Raw genomic sequence first — 24,676 nt, 5'->3', positions numbered from 1 at the left:
AAGGCAACTCCAGGGAAAACTCGGAGTGGAGTGCAGTGTGTTGGAGCCAAAGCACGCAGAGGTCAGCCTGGGAGATACAAGTCCTGGCCTGTCCCCTGTGGTGGGGAACCCTACTCCCCTCCTCGGAGAACTAAGGGCGTGCGTTGGCACCTCCAGGCTCCAGCCAAGCTTCTCTGAGTGTAATTTCCAACCGGCTCCTCCAGCCCTAAACAGCAGGGGCCTGTTGCACACCCTCAATGTGCCTCTCTCTGCAGTCTGCACCCAGCACCCAGTAGGCTTGTCAGGGTAGACAAGAAGCCAACCACCCACTTGGAGGAGAGAAGGAACAAGAGGAAGCGGTGAAAGGTCTATGTGCAACAAAATGGTGGCGAGGGCAAACCCAGATGAAGGGAAGAAAGAAATAAGCCACTCCAAGAGCAAAAGAGGGCTTCCCAGGTCGTGCAGTGGTACAGAATCTGCCTGTCCATGAGGGAAAAACAAGAGTCGCAGGTTTGATTCCTAAGTAGGGAAGAGCCGCTGGAAGAGGAAATGACAACCCACTTCAATATTCTTGCCTAGAAAATTCCATGGACAGAGGAGTCTGGCAGGCTACAGTCCATAGTCACAGAGTTGGACATGACTGAGCGCGAGTGCTACACACACACACACAGACACACAGACAGACACACAGACACAGACACAGACACAGACACACACACACACAGACACAGACACAGACACAGACACAGACACACACACACACACACACACACACACACACACACACACACACACACACGGGCAAGAGAAACCAGAGAAAAACAGAGACAGAGGCAGGAAGGAGGCAGAATCAGATCAGGCAGGAAGGAGAATAAGAGTAGGGAAAGAAAAAAAGAAATGAAGATGGCTAGATTAAGCAAAATTTTTCTTTTTTAGCTATGCTGAGTCTTTGTTCTGGCAGAAGGGCTCCGGAGCATGCAGGTTCAGTAGCCCATGTGGGATCTTAGCTGCCCAACCAGGGATGGAACCGGTGTCCCCTACATTGGGAGGTGGATTCTTTACTACAGGACCACCAGGCAAGTCCAGAAAATGGCTCAATATTCACAGCAGTGGTCTGAAGTCTTTTGAGTCATGAGGCAGATATCATGAAGCCAGGCCAAACGAGGCTCAGCGAGGTTGCTTTTTGCCCAGAGTAGTCAGGGGCAACCGAAGAGTTTAACCCACTGGTGGATTTGTTCCAGAACTTTGTCTCAGCAACAAATCGGTGAGAATTAAGGAAGAGAGTGAGCCGTTGTGAGTAGAGATGGAGGAAAAAGGGAAAGACTTAAAAGGGGACTTGCGTGAGTGCTGTCACTTCCTATGGACCATAGCCTGCACCAGGCTCCTCTGTCTATGGGGTTCTCCAGGTAAGAATCCTGGAGTGGGTTCCCATTGCCTTCTCCAGGGGATCTTCCCCACCCAGGGATCAAACCCATGTCTCTTGAGTCTCCTGCACTGCAGACGGCTTCTTTACCACTGAGTCACGGGGGAACTCTGAAAGGGGACAGAAGGAAAGAAACAGAAAGAACACAGGCATACACAGGCTCAGGGGGCAGGACAGTGCGCTGTGTAGTCAGCAAGGGGAAAAAATGGGAAACTGAGGCTTGAGCTGTGACAAATCACACACGGACGCCCAGCAGCTGCCATGAAGCGTGATAAATCTTTATTATGCTAGGGCCCACCAGGAGGGCAGCTGGGGCAGCGGCAGGGCCTCCTGCAGGCTGGGGGCACCAGAGGCTCGGGGTGGGAGTAGGGGGCCCCCCAGGGCGATGCCCGGGCGCTCAATGATTCTCGCTGGGCGGAGAGGTGGGGCTGAGATGCAGAGCCAACTGCACCTTCTCGACCAACCCGGCCCACTGGCGCTGCATGTCTTCCACCAGGGGCTCGAACCAGCTCCTGAGGCGGGCCTGGAAGGCCTCGGCCTGCAGGCGTATCTGGCTGCCCTGCTCCTCGACCTTGGCGCGCACCTCCTCTAGCTGCTGGCGCATCTTGTCCAGGCGGTCCTGGGCCTGGACGCCCACCTCCTCCAGGCGCCCGTGCAGCTTCTGGCGCCAGGCCTCGGCGCGGTCCAGCAGCGGCTGGCCGGCCAGGGTACTCAGGGTGGCGGCCCGCGATTGGCCCTGCTCCACCAGGGGCCTGAGGCGCTCGCGGATGGCGCTCACACTGCGCTCAGCGCCCTCGCTGGCCCCAGCTTGGTAGACGGCCAGGCGCTTCTTCAGGTCATCGGCATCGCGGAGCAGGCGCTTGCGCAGCTTGCGCAGGTGGGAGGCCATGCGGGCCCGCAGCTCCTCGGTGGACTGGCCCAGCATGGCCTGCACCTCGCTTCGGTACTGTGCCAGGCGGTTCCGCAAGTCCTCCATGTCGGAGCCCAGCCGGGCCTGGGCTGCCTGCAGCTCCTTGGACACGCGGGCCTGTGTCTCCTGGGCCATGGGGGCTAGCTGTCCCTCCAGCTCCTCTCTGTAGGCCTTCACCTCCTTCATGGTCTCCTCCATCAGCACCCTGGGGGCCGAGAGGGCAGGAATGGAGAGAAGAGGTAGGGATCCTGAGCTAGGGTGATAGAGGGAGAGATGAAGAGGAAGGTGCCAGACAGAAAACACCGAAGAACAGGATCAGAGAGAGGGAAAGCCAGGAGCCCAAGGAGAAAAGAAAGCAAGAAATGAGCAGAGACCAGACCCCCGCCAAGTGTTGGTGATGGGGACGGAAAGAACCCCAGATCAGAGGAAACTGGGGTCCCGAACACACTGCCCACTGGAGGGATGAGGGGCCAGGGCGGAGGCACTCACGTCAGTTCCTGAATGACCTGGGTGTTGAGCAGCTCCTCCTGCACCTGGTCAGAGAGCGTCTGCACCCAGCGCAGGTAATCCCAGAGGCGGCCCAGCACCTGCTCCCAAGGCTGGCTGTCCTGCCCCCGGGGCTGCTCCGGAGGCAGGGGCTCCTCGGACCCCAGCTCTCCCTCCATATCCGCCTGGCATCCTGCACACAGACAGTTCACCGCGGTCAGGGTCCTCTGCCCACTCCAGGCACACAGTACCCGGTACAGAGGAGGTGCTCCACAGAGGCTGGTGGGCTTCTTTAGAGCACTGGGGGGTGGAGATGGGGTGGAGAGACGCCCAGCCGGTTTAAGCACTTGATAGGCATGGATTATGTGTGGTCCACGTACTGCCACGCTGGGGCGATAGAGAATAAAACAGCCCCAGATAAGAGAATAATCACCGCTGACACTTAGCTGCTCCTCACTACCTGCCTGACAGCAGTGCGCTAGAAACTCTCATTTTAAGGATGGGGAAACTGAGGCTCTGAGAAAGTAAAACTGCAGCTCAGAACCAAGGAATGTCAGAGAGACCTCAGACCTGGGGAGATAGACCAGCAGATGAGAGGACCCACGGACCACGGACGGGAGGACGGCAAGCTGAGAATGGGAGGGGGTGGGGCAAAGAACCTGGGCAAGCCCCGCCTCCATACCTGCCAGAAGCGAGACCACCAGGGCAACCCACAGAACCTTCATCTTCTGGCTTGCGATTGGCCAACCTGAAGGAGGGAGAAATTGTCACTCAACCCCGGGGGGTGGGGGGACTCCCTCCCCCTCAGAGCTCCGCCCCACCCGGTCTTAGCCTTCAAAGCCTCGCTCCCAGCAACATCCTAATCCAATTCCAAATATTTACCCAGCGGCCCCTACGTTGTCCATTTCATTCCCTCATTGTCTTCTCTTATCTCCCCGTCCCCAGGTCTGCCGCCGCCTTAATTCCATCCGTCTCCCAGGGTTCAGATTCCACTCAACCCGCCTTCCCCTCCATCCCGGAGTTCCCCGAGAGCCCGGCTGGACTTTCTAAAGTTCCGACCTCGCATTCCTCTCTGTATCTTCCCATTCTCAGCTCCAACTTCACATCTAAACGCTGTCTTCCGCATATTCGCTAATTTAATCCTCATTTAGAAGTCATTCAACCCACGCTTTAGCTACCATGCCGCCGCCCCTGAGCCTCCCTTACCGGAAATCTTAGGACGATTGTGGGCATCCAGTAGGTGCTCAGTAAACAGCAGTAACAGTGGGTTTTTGCTATCTCTCGTCTGGTTTTTCCTGCAGGTCCAGCTGCTCCTCTGAACCCACCTTCCAGTCCAAACGGGATGAGCCTGCTCCCCACCCCTCTAGGTCCAGTCCCCTGCCTCTGGTCTCCTCCTCTGCTCAAGCTTTTGTCCTGGTCCGGGCGGCGTCGGACCGTCACCTCGTCCACCTCTCCCGCAGCCCGTTCCCCACAGAAGCCCTGAGCTGGTCTCCGTGGCCCCCAGCTCTGCTTCTCACCGCGCTCTTCGCCTCCGGAAACCGCGTCCTTCGCCTCCGGGATTGAGCAGGGACTCACGGATCCCAGATTCGTCCAATTATAGGGCTCCCCCCTGGCCCGCCCACTCCTGAGCTGGGGCAAGCTGGGCCAGCCCCCTCAGGTCACGGGGTGGCTGTCCTCCCCCTTCACACACAGCATGGAAGGGAGGGGGTGGGGCCTGGAGGCCTGGCAGCCCCCACTCCCAGCCCCCTTGAAAAGATGACTTCTCACCCAGTAACTCAGGCGGCTTCCTCCATCCTGGTGGGTGGGTGAGCTGGTGAGGGCTGGGACAGTGGGCATGGAAGGGGCTGGAACAGGCCACTGCCCACAGCACCCATCCCCTGCCCCTCTCTTTTCCAGCGGATGGATGAATAGAATTTGGGGAAAGGACTGGGGGCCTGAAATCCCTGGTTAGAGGAAGGAGGGGGTTGGGACTCTGGGTAGGGAGGGGGAAGGGAGCTGGCTGGCCCAGATAGAAATGGGATAGGAGTTCTGGGGACAGTGTAAGGTATCTGCTACAAGTCCAGGCTTTGAGAGTGCAATCTGGACTTTACCATGAGCTCCCTCTTGCGCTCTTCCCTTGGGCACAGGAGAGTGCCTCTCTTGAGCCCCCTTCCCCGGTTGAGACCTGAAAATCCAGCATTTCTCCCAACTGTGTTTTGTTCCTTCAGTGGGGCCTGAAGCATGCTTCAGGACTGTGCCTGCTTAGGACTGTGGAGTCCGGAACCAAACTGCTCAGGCCTGAATCCAGGCTCTGCCAGTTGTCAATTGTGTGACCCTGAGCCAACGACCTAGCCTCTCTGAACATCCAGTTTCTTGGTCCACAAAACCAGGAAAAGAGTTGCACTTAACACCGTCATTCGGTGAAGCAACAGGCTACTGTGTGTACTGAGAACAAGTAGGGTTAGCTGGCAAACAGTGGCCCCATGTTGGACTTCACTTCTGTGCTGGGCCACAGTGAACACTCCTGTCCCTCCCTCCCTTGCAGCCCTGTTCACGAACCCCAGCTGTTTCACAGATGGGCATCCTGAATTGAGAGTGTTGTAGCCACACTCTCTGCTCTCCGGGAAGCAAACTCACTCAGGACAATGCAAATAGTGGAGTGCAGTTTATTACACCGGTGGGCCCAAGGCAGAGTCTTCTCTTAGCCAAGGACCCAGCCAGTTTTTGACAACCTTATATACCCTAAGGGTACGTGCTCAAACCCTCCTCCCCGAATTCCTCGAAACTAGCCTGGATAATGTGAAGGGGCTAAATCATGATTCATATATTAGTCCAGACACCTAATTAGGCTAACATATATCAATAGGTTTTGTGCAGATAACAATTTGTTTCCCTCTGGGGTAGTTTAGTATATTCTTTTCAGCGACAGAAAGTCCAGGAACAAGTTCTGGAGTCCCTTTATCCGGAGGGTCTGTTTTTCAGTTGGAATGTTGTTTCTATAGATTCCGGGCACAAAGCTCAAAGTCCACTGGGAGAACACCCCGGCATGTAGTCCAAAGTTTACAAGAAGTCTAAAATGGGGTCCCACAGCCAAGATGGAGTCCGCTTTGCCCACTTTCCTCTTTCATTCCTCTCTCTTGATGCTCCTAACTCTCAGTGGGAGCATCACTCATAGGAATATATCGTACCCTAGGCCTCCTAACACCGATCTGGGAAAGTGAGGTTAGTCTCTAGGTTACAAAGTTAACAACATGTTGTAAAATGCAAGGGCCGGATAACAGAACTATTAAAATGACAGTGAGCACAGTTTTACACCAGTCACCCTTTACCCAAGAGAGGACCGAGGTCAGAAGGGAATATTTTCATCTGACATTGCTTTTACTTGGTCCCTCATGTCACCCAAAGCAGTCGTTACATTGCCAGATAAATCAGGACTGTATATACAACGGTCAGCCTTAAGTATGGCACAGGTTCCATACACAACATTCAACCTTAAGTACGGCACAGGTTCCTCCCTGTGAGGCAGTGAGGATGTCTAATGCCATTGTATCCTTGATTTTTGTTGTCTTGCTTGACGCAAAAAAACCTCACAGTCATATCACCCCTCTGTAGAGGTGATACGCGCCGTGGGAGCCCGTCCATCCCAGATAGAGGCATGGCGCTGGACTGGGCCAACAGCCTTGTGCCCCTCTTTAGAACAAATCCCAGATACCTCACCTCCTCCTGGCAGATCCGAGCCTTCTTTTTCGAGACCGGGTAACCAGCCTCCATCAGCAGTCCCAGTGAGGCCTTGGTTCCTTCCCAGCAATCATCCTTGTTCTCAGCGGCCAGGAGCAGATTGTCCACATATTGCAGCAGCCAACAATCAAACTTTTCTGGCTGAAATGCGCCTAAGTCCGAAGCCAGGGCTTCTTCAAAAATGGTTGGAGAATTTTTAAACCCTCAGGGGAGGTGGGTCCAGGTTAGTTGTTGTTTGGCGCCCCCTGTTGGGTCTTCCCACTCGAAAGCAAAAATTGGTGGTGATACCTGGGCTAGGTGTGTACAGAAAAAGGCATTTTTAAGTCCAGACAAGTATAGAACTTTTGCACTTGGAGGGAGGAAGCTGAGTAAGGTATATAGGTTTGGGACTATGGGTTGCAGGGTCATGGCAGCTTGGCTGACCAGCCTTAAATCTTGTATTGGCCTATAGTCCTGTCCCCCTTCCTTTTTAACTGGCAGGATTGGTGTATTTCATTCTGATTGGCATTCAATCAGGATGCCAGCCAGTTTCAGTCTATTTATATGTGGCAGTATGCCGAGACGAGCCTCCAGGGGCAATGGATACTGGCGTTTTCTAACCGGGGTGGCACTGGGCTTAAGTTCTATTATTATTGGAGCGTGGTGTTTGGCGAGCCCAGGGGGGTTTCCTTCTGCTCAGACCTCGGGCAGTTGTTGAGCCAGTGTTTCCTCCCGGCCGTTCATCCCCTCTAGTCTTTTCTCAGTATATTCATGTAACCTCCATTCATCTTGTGGGGTAACTGAGAGGGAGAGTAAGTAAGTAAGTAGCTGGGCCCATGTGCAAAGTGGGGTGTTCGTGGGGGGGAAAGGTCACTTGTGATCCCAGTTGAGAGAGTAGATCTCTTCCCAATACAGGTACTGGGCATTCAGAGATATATAAGAACTCATGAGTCACTTGGTGGCCCCCGCCATCTGGCACTTTTAGGGCTTACAGAATTGTTTAATCATTTCCTTTCCAGATATCCCAGTTATGGCAGTGGCCTTTTTCGAGAGAGGTGCCGTGGGTTCAGTTACTACTGACAATCCTGCTCCGGTATCCACCATGAAGTCAGTAAGTTGGTCCCCTACTTTTAATGTTATCATGGGCTCTTGTGGACCTGTGTCTCTGAGCCCCGGCATCCCTATTCAGTCTCTCATCCGTCAAGGCTTACCACTGTACTGGTTGATTCCCGGCTTTTAGTGGTTTTAGGACATTCGTTTTTCCAGTGGCCAAACCCTCGGCACCAGGCACACTGATTGGGCTGTAACGTGGACCTAGGCTTTCGTGGAGGTTTCCTGAGGGAGTGGTCTCGTCTCCAGGAGGGAGGGGCTTTCGTGGGCAGCCCGGCAGGCCTTCCCAAGGCCACGGCTAGCATTGCAAATCTCTGGTCTGCTCTCTTAGTGTCCTCCCTCCGTCTTTTTTCAGTTTCTTTCTTGGCTTGCACATCTCTGTTTCTGAATACTTTGTTTGCAATTTCAATTAGTTGGGAGCTGGACATTGATAATACTCCATCCAGCTTCTGGAGCTTTCTTTTAATATCAGGATAAGCCTGTGACACAAATGTTGAGTTTATAATGATGTGAGAGCCCCTGGCTTCGGGGCCGATCAGTGTATAGAGTCTATAAGCCTCACACAGTCTTTCATAAAATTCAGAAGGGGGCTCGGCCCCTCGTTGCACTGCTCCGGCAGGTCTTGCCATATCTGTAGGCCTGCGGGCTCCTCTTTTTAGTCCCTGTAGAATGGCTGTGTGCTGTCTGTCTAATTAGTTTCTCCCCTCGTCTGTATTATAGTCCCAATTAGGTCTGTCATCGGGGAGGGTTTGTTTCACCCACATTTGTGGGTTTACAGTTCCTTCTGGAACCATTTCTAGCAGCCATTTCTTTGCTTCAGTAAGAATTCTATACTGTTCTTTGGTACTGAAGAGGGAAGTTAATAACTGGATAATATCGTCCCATGTCGGTCGGCGGGTACAAAAAATAGTTTCCATCAATCTAATCATATCCTGTGGCTCCTCTGAATATGGTGGCGTATATTTTTGCCAGTTCAAGATATCAGTAGACAAAAATAGTTGATAGTAGTAGGCCACGGGAGCCTGGTGATAATTACCGTCTTTCCCCTGTATGTGGGCCTGCTGGACTTCCCTAAGGGGCATCTGAAATGGTGTCTTTTCCTCTAACTCCTTGGCAGAGCGCAGTCTCTGTTTAATTCCAGTGTTCCCCTCCCCTTCTCATCGGTACTCTTGTGGGGCGGGGTGGGGGGGGGCGGGTGTTGGCAGCGGGTAGAGCTTAGGTTGTGCCTTTGGGGTAGGAGCTGAATCCGGAGGGTGGTATCCAGTGGTCCCTCCCGCTGAGGTCAGATCCTGCTGGGGTGGTGGCTCTGCGACCCCTGGGGGGCTGAAGGAAGGGCCGGGGACAGCGGTGATGCTGGGATGTCCTGTGGCCTCCGTCTGGTGGCTGTTAAGGCCCCGGCCTGGCCGACACATCTGAGGGCGGGTTCATCGTCCAGTACAGTGGGGGAGGAAGTTCCTCATTTGGATCCTGTAGGATCTCTTTTTTATCATCAGTTTCTGTGCCTTTTTCCTTCTCCATTTTGAATATAAAATCGTGCCCATGGTAGGGGAGTCTTGGGCCAGCTCTAGCCAGAAGTACGTACGGGAACCGGTCGGGTGTCCAGGCTTCCCCGTGACTATCACCTAGACTGCTTTTATTATTTTCAAGTCCACTGTGCCCTCTGGTGGCCAGCCAACTCCCATAGCAGACTATTCGACCTTGAAGAGGGTGCACAGCCGGCCAGGTGTCATTTTTACCCCATAGTCTCCTCTGAACCCTTTTGAAACTTTTGATCACAGTGGTCAGTATGGTTGCCTTAGATCTGTTTCTTCCCATTTTGCCTACCTTTCCGGGAGTGTCCCTTCTCCTGTTGGCGGAGTTTCTGGTACCCCAGATACTTCTGATACTTCCACTCGATGAAGCACTTAAATTGCCACTCGGCTTCTTCCCTGCTAGGATTGAAAAGGGCTTTGCCGGCCAAGTCCCAGAGGGAGAGGGGAGTCCAGCGTGCTTGCTCCTGTTGTTGTATGTGCTTGAACCAGAATATCACTTTGTCTAGGAGCACTTCTCCTGAAACTTTAAATGCCTTCTCTGCCTTGGTGAGCTTGATTGGGTATCGACAAAAGCCCAGGTGAGTTAAATAACCCGCGTCCCAGGCGATCTCCGGAAAAGCCAATTCGTACGCGCTTATTATTTCCCTTTCTCGGCCTTAAGAAGCTTGAGGGGATTGAGGCTTTCACAGTAGATGGGACACTTCCTGGGGGAGGGCAGAATACGTGCACACAGAGACCGAGTTTCTTCCCCCAGTAACCCTCTTGCGATTGCCTGGTAATAATTTTCCCCAAGACGCCACCTCCTACATGACAGTCACAATAGAGTCTTCCTTAAAACCCCGTCACATCCGTCAACCTGTACCCAACAATCGCAGTCTCTCATACATCAGCCACCATAGGTCCGTGCGCTTCTCTAATCTCAGGGGGCTGAGCAGGCCCCCTCTTCCACCCTACTGGGTGGGACCCTCCTTACCTGAGCGCTCAGTTTCCTCGCTACCATCCACTACTTGCTAACAGGAGAGGTCCGGGCGTTGAAAGGCAGAATTCTTCCAGAGGGACGAGGCACCCTCACCCCTCTAGGTGATTCAAGCCTCAAGGCCCTGGAGGAGCCCCATATGGGACTTGTCTCCTCAAAGTGCGGAGCTTCCCGGCCAATGCACCAAAAATGTAGCCGTGCTCTCCGGGAAGCAAACTCACTCAGAAGGACAATGCACATGGTGGAGTGCAGTTTATTACACCGGGGGCCCAAGGCAGAGTCTCCTCTTAGCCGAGGACCCGGCCAGTTTTGGGGACAGTCTTATATACCATAAGTGTACATGCTCAAACCCACCTCCCTGAATTCCTGGAAACTAGCCTGGATAACATAAACCATGATTCATATATGAGTCCAGACAGCTAATGAGGCTAACATATATCAATAGGTATTGTGGAGATAATGTTTTGCTCTGGGGTAGATTAGTACATTCTTTTCGGTGATGGGAAGTCTAGGTACCAGTCCTGGAGTCCTTTTATCCGGGGCGGGGGGGGTCTTTTTTTCAGCTGGTATGTTGTTTCTATAGATTTCGGGCACATAGCTCAAAGTCCACTGGGAGAACACCCCGGCATGTAGTCCAAAGTTTACAGTAAGTCTAAAATGGAGTCCCACAGCCAAGGTGGAGTCCCCTTTGCCCACTTTCCTCTTTTAAGAGGAGATTCAGGGTTGAGGTGGATGGTAAAGTCACCCTGAGGAGTTGGGATTCACTCCTGGTCCTTTAAGGAGGTGAGGGCTACTGGATTCCGTGGGGCTGGGGAGGCTGGATGCCTGGTCCCAGGAAGGGACCCCCAGTGCCAGCCTGTGCTGGGTTGCTGTCAGCCTGTGTGCTCTGGCCTCGGAAGGCGCTGGCAGGGAGTGGGTGGAGTGGCTTCTCTGGGCTATAAGGGGTCATCAAGGGCCACCAGCCTCCCTGCCCAGACACTGTGTGAGTGAGAACTTTCAGTTCCCCTGTCTGGAGAGGGGTTAGTGATGTCAGCTTGCCTCAGCCCTAGGTGTGCAGAACTGACCCCGCCCACGAGTCAGACTCCAGCCCATCCCTCCCCCACCCCACAAGAACTAAATGATTCCAAACTCCTTCCAGGTGCTCAAATGCTTCCTGAATTTTCTTGAAAGCTTCAACCTTCTATTATAATCAAGTCTTAACACCACTTCATCCCCTGCCCCTTCTGGAACCTGGAAAGACCCCAGAGTCCCAGCTGGTTGCCTCCCCGCACCCGCTTCAGTTCACCGGGACAAAGTCTTCTGCAGCCTCACTGGCCACGCCAGGCTGAGTGACCACAGGCTACACCCTCCCAGGGAGGGAAGGCCTGTGATGTCCTCGTCGGGAAGGTCACAGGACAGCTGTGGATCCTGGGCCAGGCCCTTCCCCTCTCTGGTCTGGGCTCTGGCCAGTGACCAGGCTGGATTCCCTTGCCCCCCACGGGCCACTGTGGGAGGTCAGGGCTGGACCAAATGGGCCACAGACACAGAGGAAAACAGGCCTCCCATTTCTTTTTTTTTCCCATGTATATTTTTTGTTATTTTTTATTTTTTTGTAAAATGTCCCGGTTCTTCCATAACTTATAAACATGATTTATACCGAGGGGTGGATGGGAAAGCGGGCAGGGGCGGGGTGACTGGGGACGCACCTCTCCTTGCTGCCCCCTTGGGGCTGGGGCCATTTGGCCATTTCGGGGGAACGGGGACACCCCAACACCTCCCTGAGGTTGTCTGGCCGCCTCTGCCCCTGGTGCTCAGAATCCTGTAGGCCCCTTGACTCCAGAATTGCTTCCTGGACCCCAAGACTACTGGGCACGCGGCCCCTTGTCCTCCACATCCTGCCGTGCCTGTCCTTCGGAGACTCCCCCCTTCAGCTGCTGGGGTGACGGGTCCCCTCCTTTCCGCTGCCCCCTGACCCCCGAGGAGGGAGGGAAGGGAGGGGGAGGGGGGCTCAGGTCTCCCCTCCGTGGCAGGGGGAGGGGGAGGTGGGATCAGAAGGAGGAAGGGCGAGGAAGGCGGGCCTGCGGGGGCTCAGCCGATGGTGAGGCCGAAGCCGCACTGGAACTTGTTCTTTCGGTGATTCAGGAAGGCCCCGAGGGCCAGCGTCAGGGGCAGCGGAGGGAGCTTCTTCTCCAGTGTGGCGCCCACGATCCAGTTGCTGTCCACAGAGCCTGTGGGTGGATAGCTGTGTGAAGAGCCTCACCGGACACATCAGACACCACCGGCCAGGCCGGCGACTGTGCTGCCCCACCGCCCGGAACCCTCTTCACGCCCCCAAGTGCTTCAGCCCTGAGCTCCACGACCCCTCCCCTCCGGAAGCCCTTGGCCACCCTGTGGACCACCCTCCCAGTCCCAGTCTTGTCCACATCGGGTCGCTGCTGTGTGTGGATGGGCCTGTCCCCGCCACTGTGAGCCCTGGGTTGGGGGGGCCAGGTCACTGTTGTGTCCCCAGCTGGGCACAGAGCAGGTGCTGAGTATCTGCTGAAACAGAGACTAAAATCTCTAGGGCTCGTGCCCAGGACCTGATGGGTGTGCAAGTGCTGCCGTCTGTACCCAGTGGAGCTCAAGGACTCACTGAAAGGGAGCAGAGACGCTGCAGTCCAAACACAGCCTCAGACCCAGGGCTCACTGCAGAGTGAGGGCTTAAGGCAGGTTTCAGAGGCAAAACAAACCCCTCTCCCTGGGCCCCCTGGCTACTTTTGTTAAAAAAATTTTTTTCTGGCCACACTGCATGGCTTTTGGGATTTTAGTTCCCTGAGCAGGGATTGAACCCGGGCCCTCAGCAGTCGAGAGTGAGACCACTGGACCACCAGGGACTTCCCCTGGTTGCCTTTAGAAGCCTCGAACCAGGGCCACTGAAGCGGCCTTTCCGGGGTGGTCTCCACACACCCCAAACCCAAGAGCTACTGAGATACAAAGAGATACTTAAGATGAGACTCAGTCAGCCTGGGGGAAGGTTGTGTGTCTGGCTGTGACCGGGGAGCCTCTCTAAGGGGAGACAGTGGGGCAAGGCCGGCTGCGCTCCAACTTGCCTTCCATGCGTGAGAAAAAGAGAAGCAAGGGCCGTGCATGCAGACTGCTGAGGGCTGCTGGCTGGGGTGGGGGTGCTCCCTGCAAAGCTCGGGCCCAGGTGCCCCCGCACCGTCTTCAGAGCACTCCTGGGTAACGTGGGCCAGCATGCTGCCCTCTCCCACTTATTCACACGCACCGTCTTAACGAGCGCTCCTGGGTAATGTGGGGCCAGCATGCTGCCCTCTCCCACTTCCTCGGCCTGTACCCCACTGAGGGCCGGGTCACCTCTTGCTTCTTTCTCTCAAGGAAAGCGAGATCTGTACCTCTGAAGAGGAGGTTGGCCTTGGGCAGGTCCAGCTGGTACCCAAAGGAGACACTTGTGTCCTGCATCCTTGTGCTGGCTTCAAACTCCACACCGACCTGCAACTGGAGGGGCCAGGGCGACACACACGAGTCAGCCTCCTAGGCTGGACTCTCAGGCACGCCAGTGCTGGGCACCCCATACCCAGCCAGCCAGTCCCCAGATGGGCTCACCTGGTCGCTGGCTTTGTGGTAATACGTTGCATGCATGCCCGCCTGACCCAATGTTACTGTCGCCAACCAGTTGTTCACTGGAAGAGAGCAGGTGGGTTACCAAGGGGGCTTAGGCAGCCAGGGGCCCAGGTTTTGCCCCTCTTCCCTCAGACCCAGGAGTCCAGCCCCCAGCCCCTCCTCCCTTAGTCCCAGGGCTCCGGGCTCCCAGACTCACATGTGTATTTCCCAGCTAGCGACATAACAGCGCCCTCCTCCCCGGGCCGCCGGTGGTAGACCAGCTCTCCGCCCAGGGCCAGGCATGGCGTGATGCTCTGGAGGTAGTGGGCCACCAGGATCCCTGCAGGCGAGAGGCAGAGTCATGGCTTCTGAGCTTGCTGGTTAGTTTCCACCCGGTTAGGGCACCAGACTGGACTCCCACTTCCTTGGGCCTCCCACTGGGGCTCCTTGCTGGAGTCGTTCACAGGACTGAGGTCAGCCTCCCACGGCCCCCAGGACCTCATCTACTCTGCATTCACCTCCCTTTACACAGGAGGCTGCAGAGGCTGAGGAGTCAAGTCGCTCCCACATGGTCACAGGACACGTCAGGGGCAGAATCCAGGGCTCCCCATCTCCTGAGCCCAGGCTTTGAGCCACCCTGCCGCCACGAGTGGTAGGTGAGAGCACACTTTGGGGCACCAGACGGCCTGGGTTCAAATCCCAGCACTTGCTGCAGGGGTAACTGAGGGCCACTGGCACCACTTCCCTGTGAGCGGGACACCTCGCAAGACTCTGAGGAAGAGCAGAGAGCTGGATGCAGGCATGGTGTGCACAAGGCGTGCTCAGCACACAGCCAGGGCCCGGCTGCCACGGAGACCCGCCCTGCGGAAGTCCACTTCCCGGGCCCCTCGGCAGCAAGGATGGCTCTGAGGGGCCCTCAGTGTTTGCTAACCGCCCACTCCACCGCCGGGCTGAATTCCTCGAGCCCAAGGACTGATACTGCCTGTCTTTGAGAGCCCAGGAGAGTGGACACCACAGAGGTGATCACTGCGGAGGGCAAGGGCCAGGGAGGAAGAGAGGCAGTGAGGGACACAGAAGGAGTGATGATGGAGAACCGGAAAGCAAGAGTCATCTCTGTAAAGACGGGGAAGCGATCAGAGATGGAGGTGGATGGCGGGCCCTGATGCCGCCCAACCTGAAGGACAGAGCAGGTGAGGACCGGTGAGGTAAGCTTAGAGATGGACACCCAGCCAGAATGGGGAAGACCGGGGCAGGGGGGAAGGAGGTGGGGACAGCCAAGGACAAGGAAAGCGCAGACGTGCAGATGCTTCCCTGGACAGAGATCAGAGGCACCGAGTGGGGACTGGCCTGAGGGGGCGGGACAGGCCGGGAGGACAGGATGGGACCTGCTCGCATCTTCAGGCACACCCAGGCAGGGGCTGCCACTGGGGGCGGCTGCAATCAGGGCAGGCTGGAGCTGGCTTCTCCCCGGGAGTGGGTGACACTGACCCACCTCCTGGCCCCTCCTCTGCCAGCTGGTTGTTAAGCCATCACCCGCACACGTCTGGACAAGAGCAGCCTCTGTCCCAAGAGAAGGGGAACCTCGGGCCCACAGAGAGAAAAGTGACCAACCAGGGGTCACACAGGGACTTCAACTCAAGAGCCTCTGGTCATGGTTTAGACTGAGAGCTTCGAGACCCCAAACTCCTCTCCTACCCCCCACCTCCTCGGCTTGCCACACCCTCTGGCTCCCAAGCCCTACCCTCCTCCTTGGCCTCCTGCCCCAGTCTCATCCTCTCCAAGCAGCTTCACACGTAGAGGGATCTTGTTAAAGCGCACACCCGACCCTGCTCCCCCTGCTCAGAACCTGCCATGACGCCCCAGCATCAAGGACACCCTGGCTTCTTAGGACACGGGCGCAAAGCCCCCCATGGTTCATCCCCAGCTTTCAACAGACTTCCTCCGAGAGCTTCACAAGTCCTTGCACAGTGCTCATCCTCACAGGTCTTTTCCTTGAACATCCTGCCCTTTCCTAGCACCTCCATCTCCTTCAGATCAGTTTAGTTCAGTTGCTGAGTCGTGTTCGACTCTTCATGACCCCACGGACTGCACCACACCAGGCCTCCCTGTCCATCACCAACTCCCAGAGTTCACTCAAACTCATGTCCATTGAGGTGGTGATGCCATCCAGCCATCTCATCCTCTGTCCTCTCTTCCTCCTCCTGCCCCCAATCCCTCCCAGCATCGGGGTCTTTTCCAGTGAGTTAGCTCTTCGCATCAGGTGGCCAAAGTATTGGAGTTTCAGCTTCAACATCAGTCCTTCCAATGAACACCCAGGACTGATCTCCTTTAGGATGGAGTGCCTGGAGTGGCCGTGAAGAACCCACTGAGTTCAAAACTCCACGAGAAGGAAAACAACACCTATTATAGGTCTGAGAGCAAAGAGGTGGCCTCGGACAAGGGGTAGAGTGTGGCTTTCCTGGAACCTATGGGGCTGGGGCCATACCTGGCTCCCTGGGGAGGGGGTACACAGTCGGCTCTTGGCTGGGGCCTGACAGAACAGCTTCCTGCCCTCCCCACGCTGCGCTCCCTGGGGCTTTGGCCACGTAGCCTTCCTCTGGGAGCGCTGCCCTTCTCTTCACCCTCCTCAATCTAGACACTGGCATCGAGAGGCACTGTCCTCATCACTCCAGGCGAGCTGGGCCCTCCTGTTGTAAGCTCTCACAGCAACCTGGACCTCTCCCGAGTAGGCGTTCTCCCAACAGTAACACAGTCACTGTGATTATTTGTCTTAAGGCAAGTGTCTTGGCTACTGGCCGGGGAGGGGCTGTGTGTCCCAGGGTGGGCACACACTCGGGGTGCTCAGAACGAAGCCAAGGCCCCAGAGGAGGAGCTGAGGCCAGGAGAGGGGACCAGGTAGTCCGTGGGCTCCTCGTTAGGCCTTGACCGTGATTCTAATGCCAGGCCCTCTGCTTTCTCGCTGTGCGATCCTGGGGCGGGGCCGATTTCACCCCAGACCTTGCCTTCCTCACCTGTGAGAACCCCGATCCCCCTGCCTGTTGTGGGGCGGCCCAGAGACCCATCCCACAGTGAACCCTAACTAGCTGTGTCTGGCCTCATAAGGGGCTGACAGGTCCGCCCATTGATTCCTTCAAAACGGTGCACTTGCTGTGTGATGGTGTCTTTGAGATGGATGGGGAAACCAAGGCTCAGATTGGGTGGAGCACCAGCTGTCATTGGTCATGAATAATTACATGAGTAACTACTCCTATCCTCAGTACTGCCCTGGGCCCAGAAGTTCTGATTGGTGCTTGAGGGGAGGGAGGGGTGTCCAAAGAGACTAAGAGACAAGAGTGTCCCTGGTGGCCTTGGGCTCCAGGGAGGAGAGACCTAGAGGTCAGTGCTGAGGAGCACGAGAGGCCAACGCTGGTGGGTGAGTGCAGGGGCGGAGGCCCTGGTGCCGTGGACTCTGGAGGTGGCCTTGCTGTGTGTCCTTGGGGAAGTACTTGCCCTCTCTGGGCCTCAATCAGACAGGGATAATGGCAACGCCACCCCACAGGGCTGTGAAGGATTGCACGAGCCAATCCTCATTGGCTCGAGTGACTGGATGAAGGCCCGGGTGAGCACAGTATGCCGAGGGCCTGGCAAAGGGCGCCAGGTGGGAAACAGGACCTGCGGTGACCGCTGCTCACTCCTTCGCGCACTATTTTCTGAGCACCTACTCTGTTCCCAGCACAGTTCCAGGTGCCAGGCACCTTCATGCACTCACTCCCCAAGAGCCTGCTCTTCCTGACAGAGCGAACAGCAGGCACAGGAATCTGGAATCACCAACTCTACCCTTCTGGTGGGTCAAGCCCCCCCCGCCCCCCAAAAAGGCTGACTTCTCAACTCTGACCTCCCTCTTATCCCCCACACGGAATCCAGCAGCGAATACTATTGCTCCGCCTTCAAGGTACATCCAGACCCCCAGACCTCTGCTTACCCGCTCCGCTGCCCCCTTGTGGCCTGGTCTCCAAAGGTGGGCACAAGAGGTCCTGTAAGAAGCTATGTCGGAGGATCCTGTCCCTTTCAAAATCCTCTTGTGGCCTCAGACTCAGAAGCTCTCCAGAGCTTTATGTTTCAGCCCTGCCATCCTGACTTCTACCACTTGCCCTCCTTCCTCATTTGTTACAGCTCCAGTCCTCCTCGGTGTTCCAGGGAAGGGTCGTACCTCGGGGCTTTTGCACTCACTGTTCCTTCCGGCCGAAAAGCTCTTTTCCCACATATCTGCTTGGCACCTTCCCTCACATCCTTCTGTCTTCATTCAGATACCACCTATGTAATGAGGCCTTCTCTCAAGACTCCACCAGCCCCTCCCGACGCCACCATCTTTCCATAGGGCTCCATCACCCACCTGCTTTACTCGTGTCTCTAGAATGGAAGGTTCCAGAGACTTCCCAGGTGGCGCTAGTAATAAATAGCCTACGTGCCAGTGCAGGAGATATAAGATACCTGCGTTCAGGTGTCTTATGTAAGACCCTGGGTCGGGAAGGTCCCCTGGAGAAGGCCATGGCAACCCACTCCAGTATTCCTGCATGGACTCTACCCTGGACAGAGGAGCCTGGTGGGCTACAGTCCATGGGGTCACAGAGAGTTCAAGAAGACTGAAGTGACTTAGCACGTGTGCACGCCTCCGTTAATATACATAATATAAAAATCACCACTAGAATGTCCAGAAGACAGACTTAATTTTCCTTAGTTCACCACCATATCCTCTGGACATGCAATATATGACTCATAGTCAAGAAACATCAGATCAATGTAGAGAAATCAAAGGCAGATGCCCAGAGACAAAAATAAAAAAGGGGGAAGCACAGAGGAGAGACCAGAAGTACAGACATTAGCCAGCAGGTCCTTGCCCCCGAGCCAACCCAAACAGGAATCTTCCTTGTCGCCCTCCATCGCAGACTGACTTGCCTCCTCTCAGCTGCATGTGGGCTCTGCCTGCCTTGGGGTCAGCTCTGTGGCCCCGAGCAACCCCAGAGCCCCAGGAGCAATGCAGCAGCTCATTTCCTTGGGACCTGTCACATGCCTGACCCCATTTGAGACTGTCCACACATGACCTGCTCAACAACCCTGTAAGGCAACCCGATTTTAACAAATGAGGAAGCCAAGGCCCATGAGGGTGACGGAAGCTCCCCCCACCCCCACCCCCCGCCCCCAAATGCAGTGAACCCAGTGGCAGAGCTGGGACTTGAACCTGTTTCTCCCCCCAGGAGGCTACAGGACCTAACTGATGCTCTGTGTTCTGAAGTCACGCCTGCCCCTGTAACCATTTCTTGGACGGCAGAAAAGGAGGGTCAGAGGGAGAAATGGACTTGCTGGGCATGGGGTCTGACCACCTTCCAAGCCCTGTGCCTCTTACCTGAACCCACCAGGACGTCTGGGTTCCCCAAAGTGACGGCTGCTGTGAAGTCGGAACCCCGGTACTCCCCATCCACCTGCCAGTTCACAAACTTCGACTGCTGGGTCTGTGGGGGGAGGGCCAAGTATGAGGGTGAAACTGAGCAGGACTCCATGGGGCCCGCCGGGGCACAAAAGGCCTTTCAGAGGCCTCCTCTTGTTGTCTGTAGGAAAAAGGCTTCAACCTCCTAGACCTTCCCCGAGGGCAGATCCATTTACTCATCAGAGAAGAGAGAGAAAGCAGAAAGGAAAAGCAACCCGCTAAGAGTCACACAGTAGTGCCAGGAGGGCTTCTCTTAGGGCTCAGCAAGTGAAGAACCCGCCTGCAGTGCAGGAGCCACAGGAGACACGGGTTTGATCCCTGGGTCAGGAAGATTCCCCTGGAGGAGGAAGTGGCAACCCACTCCAGTATTCCGAAGAGTTGTCTGAAAAGTCCCATGGACAGAGTAGCCTTGTTGGCTACAATCCAAAAGGTCAAAAAAAGTCGGACCCAACTGAGTGACTAAGCACAGCACAACAGTGCCCTGATAAGGTGGAATCCTAGCTCCTGTCAAGGACCGCCAGGGCCTCCACCCAGGAGGAGGATGGCAACTTCTAGCTGAGCACAAGACTCCTGGCACACCACCCACCCTATGGCCTCACGACTGACCAACCAGAAGAAAGTCACACATCCTGCAGTACCCTGCCCTCAATGTGCCTGTAAAAGCCCTCCCCTGAAAACTGGGCTTCCCTGGTGGCTCAGACAGTGAAGAGTCTGCCCGCAACGCGGGAGACCTGAGTTCAATCCCTGGGTCGGGAAGATCCTCTGGAGGAGGAAATAGCACCCTACTCCAGCATTCTTGCCTAGAAAATCCAATGGACGGAAGAGCCTGGCAGGCTACAGCCCACAGCGTCGCAAAGAGTCGGACACGACTGAGCGACTTCACTCACTCATGCCCTGAAAACTACGGGGGGAGTTTGGTCTGTAGAGAACCAGCCACTCATATTTCTCACTTGATCTTTGCAATAAGCCTTTCTCTGCTCCAGACTCTGATGTTTCAGTTTGTTTGGCTGCACAGTGCCTTGAGTTCTTGGTTTCAACACCCAAGGGCAGCTTGGGGCTCAGGGAGGCTGGGGGCCGTCGCCGACTCCATCCTCCCACTCACCTGGATGGCCATCTTGGACCTGAGGCCAGGGCCCAGCTGATGAATGACCTGAGCATTGAGGCTGCCACTATTATCCATGTCACCCACCAGCACGGGGAATGCCTGCGGGGTAGAGGGCAGGGTTAGAGGTAAGAGGCCTAGTGTCCTGGATGGACATGCATGACGGGCTCTGGTGAGAAGCCTAGGACTGGGAAGCCTAGAATGAGGTCCTCTCCTCCAGGAAGCCCTCTAAGACCACCTAGGCTGAGTTAGGCTCTGCTCTGGGCTCAGCCTTTGGGTTCTCCCATTTCAGTCCTACTCTCCCCGGACTGTTCCTCTCTGGGGACAAGCTTATTCTCTTTCTCCACTAGGCTGTGAGCCCCTACAGCTGTCTCAGTTACTGCTGTGTCCCCAGGACCACCCAGCACAGAGATGGGCAGGACATGGGGATTGCCCTGAAGGTTTGCTGAAAAAATAAGTTTATTGCATGGAAATAGTTAACACAAGCAAAAACCTAATTTAGCCCCCCAATTCCACCTGTGTCCTGCCCCAGCCTCCTTCTGGGCTTCCAGTTTTGCCTTCCGTCTTCTAACCCAGCTTCCACAGACAGCCTGAGAAATGCTATTTCCAAAACACTCGTATCACCGTATCTTCCCCTCCTTTAAATCTTTCCGTGGCTCTCTAGTGCCCCCTAGTGGAAGTTCAAATGCCTGGCTTGGCCTTCAAAGCCCTGCATGATCTGCAGCCCAGCTCTGCCCACTCTGGGTCATCACTGCTTGGTGACCCTGGTGTCCTCAGACTCACCCCGAGAAGTGGGGGTCAGGATGAAGGAATGACCCAGGTTTCGATGCACCCTGGAGAGACCTTGTTCCCACCTCCCCACACCACCAGCAGCCCAGTCTCCTACTGACAAAGCTTTCTTCCACTGACTGGCTACATTATTTGTTAGAAGAAAGATACAATGAATGAATGAATGGCAGAAGGTATCTCACCTCTGTGGGACTCAGCTGCTTCGTCCCCACGTATGTCACCCCGAAGTGGTAGTTGGACTCCCCGATTGTGCTGAGGGCTACTGTGTGGTTCACCTGGGAGAAGAGGGAGGGCTGTGGTGATGAGCCCGTGCACCACCCCCCAAGGAACCCAGCCGAGCCCATTTCCAGGTCAGCTCCCCTCCAGCCTGGGATGGGGGATGCTTGCCAATCTGACTTCCCAGTCAGGGCGTCTCTGGGCATGGCAGGGGATGAAGACTGGGAGGTGTGGCCTGACTAGATTAGACACTAAAGAGAAGGGATGTGTGGGGCATACCTGGTACTTCATCCCTGCCTGGATGTTGGTTGCAGGGGTGGGTCCCTAAACTCTACCACTGCCCCCAGATTGAGTGGTCAGCTTGGCACTGTCTCTGGTGTCTTTAAGTATCAAGGAGCCCAGATCTTTAAGGAGAAGTTAAAGGACTGGAGAAGGGAATGGCAACCCACTCCAGCACTCTTGCCTGGAAAATCCCATGGACTGAGAACCCTGGTAGGCTACAGTCCATGGGGTGGCAAAGAGTCGGACATGACTGAGCGACTTCACTTTTACTAAAGGACTGGATGTGCAGATGCAGAGGGATGGTTGGGATGACCTCTGGAGGATAATGGCACAAGAAAGGCTCACCTGGAAATGATTACTCAACCCTTTGTTGACTGTGAGCTTCACACCTTCCATCTGAACAGGAAACAGCTCTGAAGGAGAGAAAAATGCTGTCACACTTCAACACACACACCCCATCTCTCATCCCTTTCTTCCCTACGGTCCCCACTCTCCCTTCTCCAGGAACCCACAACCAGCACACTGCACAAAGCACCTCATCCAGTAAAGAGGCAGAACAGCCCAGAGGATGGGCTCAGGACCAAAGCTTTTGCCTGTATCCAAATTCCAGTGCCACCATCTACTACTTGTGTGACCTTAGGCAAGTTATTTTATCCATGTCAAACCTCTCTGTTAGTTGAAGATGCTCACCACATAGAAATACTGCAAGGATTTAATGAGTTAACACACACTGAATGCCAGCACAGTGCTCAATAACCCACCACCACTTTCACTACCACAATTACTCCAAGCCAGATCCAGAAGCCTTGGGTTCTACCCCCACTGATCCATTGCTGACACTGTGACCTTGGGCCTCGGTTTCCCTCCCGATCACATGAGGCTGGCTTGGCCGATTCCTGGGGCACATGAGGTCCTTAAGGTTTTTCTGTACCGCTCTGGCGTTCCATCCTGAGGTTCCATCATTTGATCCCATCATTCTAAGCCCCAGGTTCAACGTTCCACTATTCGATCCCAACGTCAACTCCTAACGCTCTGTTAAGTGATTCCAATGGTCCGTGCCAATTCCCAAGGTCCTCAGGGCGCTCCTCCTTCCCCCGAGATCCGGGCCATCACACCCCTGCCAGGCCCCTAGCCCCTCACCCTTGCACTTCCGGTGGCACTCCTCGAACGTGCCCGGGTTGGGCAGGCAGCCGCAGGCCCCATCGTCCCCAGTCCCTCCAGCGCTGGCAGCCGCAGTCCCGGGGGTCCGTTCGGAACCTCGACCTGTGCCAGCCCCAGCGCCCAGGCCGCCCCCGAGTGGCGGCAAAGTGAAGCCGGGAGGAGAGGGCGGAGGTGGCGGCAGTCCCACGAGGGGAGGCGCAGGCGGCGGCGGCGGCCCTGCGGGCGGCGAGCTAGCGGCCAATACGTTCCCCATGGTCGCCTGCAAGGGAAAAGGTCAGAGGGCAGAGGTCAAGGCCCACAGGCTCCAGGCTGAGTCTCCAGCCAACACCCCCCAGCCCCCCCCCCCGCTCAGAACCCCAATTCTTACGCGCGGTAGCGCCTCCTCCCGGTCCGGGCTCCGCTCCCACACCGTGGGCCACGCGCAACCGAACCCGCTGCCGCCGCCGCCGCCGCCACGGTCGCCCCGCCCCACCGAGCCCATTGGTTTAGCGGGCCCTGAGGTCCTCCCGCCAGCTTCAGGGTCTGGCCTTACTATTGGAGTCATGGATGAGAGTCCCACCCACCTCTTTGGAACGTCCTTTTCTGTTGGTTCCCACTCGCAGACAGGTCACAGCACACCTCCGTGCCCTTCCCATTGGCTTGGGGAGCCCACGCCGATTGGCTCGCCATGCCGCGGGTTCGGGGGCTCACCCACCATTGGTCTGTGCTGCTCAGTTTGGACCGCCCATTGACGTAACACCTCCGCCCCATTCCCGAAGGCGTCCCTCTTTCGACTCCGCCCCGCGGCGAAGTTGTTAATGATAATTGGTCGGCCTTGGCCCTTGCAGCTTCCTGATTGGCTCCTGCAGGTACAGGGGGTCGGACCCTGGTGTCGTAAGCCATCTTGTATGTTCATTGGCTAACGTGCGAGGGTCAAGGGACACGGATAAAGATGGGTTGCGCAGCAGAGGCTGCTAGGCAGCAAGGTCAGCCCTCGCGTCCCACCAGGCACCGCGGCAAAGGGGCGGACCCCTAGTCCGAAGTCGGGGACCGAAAGCCGGAAGTGCTAGCCCTTCGCACAGTGTCACGGGAAGAATTCGAACCCGTCTTGTGAACTCTGTTCTGCTTCTGGTTACCCACAATACCTCTTACCTATTTAACGGGACAGTTGCCGTAGGCCCACCCCTTTCGTTACCCATCATGCTTTCTGTGTCTTTCCCCCAACCCTTGCCTCAGGCACTGAAGCTTCTATCTTTGGCCCATTCATTCTTATCCCATTACCCAGCATGCCTTCCGCTCCATTCATTTCAACTTAGTTGCCTGTACGACTTTTAGCCCTTTTTTTTTTTTACGCCTGTTCATTTCCCACTTTCTTTCTTTTTTTAAAATGTGTATTTATTAATATTTGGCTGCATGGCTGTACATGTGGGATCTTTAGTTGTGACCTGTGAATTCTTAGTTGCAGCACGTGGAATCTAGTTCCCTGCCCAGGGATGGAACCCTGTCCGCCTGCATTGGGAGCTGCAGAGTCTTAGCTGCTGGACCACCAGGGAATTCCTCCCGCATTCTTCTAGCTGTACCTTAGTTGAGGATCAGGCTTTGTGTCTATTGCTCAACTTGCCTGTGGCCCCTATTTCTCCCTTATTCATTCCTCTACCCCTGGCTCTTTCAGAATTTTCCACAGTTGATTGTGATCCACACAGTCAAAGGCTTTGGCATAGTCAATAAAGCATAAATAGATGTTTTTCTGGAACTCTCTTGCTTTTTCCACGATCCAGCGATTGTTGGCCATTTGACCTCTGGTTCCTCTGCCTTTTCTAAAACCAGCTTGAACATCTGGAAGTTCACCGTTCACGTATTTCTGAAGCCTGGCTTGGAGAATTTTGAGCATTACTTTACTAGCGTGTGAGATGAGTGCAATTGTGCGGAAGCTTGAGCATTCTTTTGTATTGCCTTTCTTTGGGATTGGAATGAAAAATGACCTTTTCCAGT

General features: G+C 55.6%; 2 protein-coding genes across 4 annotated transcripts; both read right to left on the bottom strand.

Moving 5' to 3' along the window:
* Positions 1–1,666: 1,666 nt before the first annotated feature.
* Positions 1,667–6,639, bottom strand: APOE (apolipoprotein E). 3 transcript variants are annotated; one of them, XM_068991637.1, is made up of 4 exons: positions 6,495–6,639; positions 3,481–3,546; positions 2,802–2,991; positions 1,667–2,517 (listed from the first exon to the last, which is right to left on the bottom strand). In XM_068991637.1, exons 2-4 carry the CDS (start codon positions 3,521–3,523, stop codon positions 1,800–1,802), a joined length of 951 nt encoding a protein of 316 aa, XP_068847738.1. In that variant the 5' UTR covers positions 3,524–3,546; positions 6,495–6,639; the 3' UTR covers positions 1,667–1,799. The 3 variants fall into 3 exon arrangements, with proteins under 3 accessions (XP_068847738.1, XP_068847736.1, XP_068847737.1); XM_068991635.1 differs by lacking the exon at positions 6,495–6,639 and adding an exon at positions 4,316–4,395; XM_068991636.1 differs by lacking the exon at positions 6,495–6,639 and adding an exon at positions 4,005–4,300.
* A 5,070-nt stretch (positions 6,640–11,709) lies between these two features.
* On the bottom strand, positions 11,710–23,141 carry TOMM40 (translocase of outer mitochondrial membrane 40). Its single transcript, XM_068992166.1, has 10 exons — positions 23,073–23,141; positions 22,685–22,964; positions 21,890–21,957; positions 21,229–21,321; positions 20,258–20,359; positions 19,075–19,180; positions 13,909–14,031; positions 13,695–13,771; positions 13,484–13,586; positions 11,710–12,319 (listed from the first exon to the last, which is right to left on the bottom strand). Exons 2-10 carry the CDS (start codon positions 22,956–22,958, stop codon positions 12,180–12,182), a joined length of 1,086 nt encoding a protein of 361 aa, XP_068848267.1. The 5' UTR covers positions 22,959–22,964; positions 23,073–23,141; the 3' UTR covers positions 11,710–12,179.
* Positions 23,142–24,676: the final 1,535 nt, after the last annotated feature.

The sequence above is a fragment of the Capricornis sumatraensis genome, chromosome 20, assembly GCF_032405125.1.
Source record: "Capricornis sumatraensis isolate serow.1 chromosome 20, serow.2, whole genome shotgun sequence".
Lineage (NCBI taxonomy): Eukaryota > Metazoa > Chordata > Mammalia > Artiodactyla > Bovidae > Capricornis > Capricornis sumatraensis.
The sequence above is the reverse complement of the archived record's forward strand: the minus strand, read 5'-3'. Positions and strand labels throughout refer to the sequence as shown.

Bases quoted from the DNA above. Each gene is read 5' to 3' on its own strand.
- APOE (XM_068991637.1), bottom strand. From the start codon at position 3,523: ATGAAGGTTCTGTGGGTTGCCCTGGTGGTCTCGCTTCTGGCAG. The intron at 2,992-3,480 runs GTATGGAGGCGG...GTCTGTGTGCAG, and splicing joins GGTGGTCTCGCTTCTGGCAG to GATGCCAGGCGGATATGGAG. The intron at 2,518-2,801 runs GTGAGTGCCTCC...CTCGGCCCCCAG, and splicing joins CAGGTCATTCAGGAACTGAC to GGTGCTGATGGAGGAGACCA.
- TOMM40 (XM_068992166.1), bottom strand. From the start codon at position 22,958: ATGGGGAACGTATTGGCCGCTAGCTCGCCGCCCGCAGGGCCGCCGCCG. The intron at 19,181-20,257 runs GTGAGTGGGAGG...CTCCCCCCACAG, and splicing joins GGTCCAAGATGGCCATCCAG to ACCCAGCAGTCGAAGTTTGT. The intron at 13,772-13,908 runs GTGAGTCTGGGA...GCTCTCTTCCAG, and splicing joins GCTAGCTGGGAAATACACAT to TGAACAACTGGTTGGCGACA.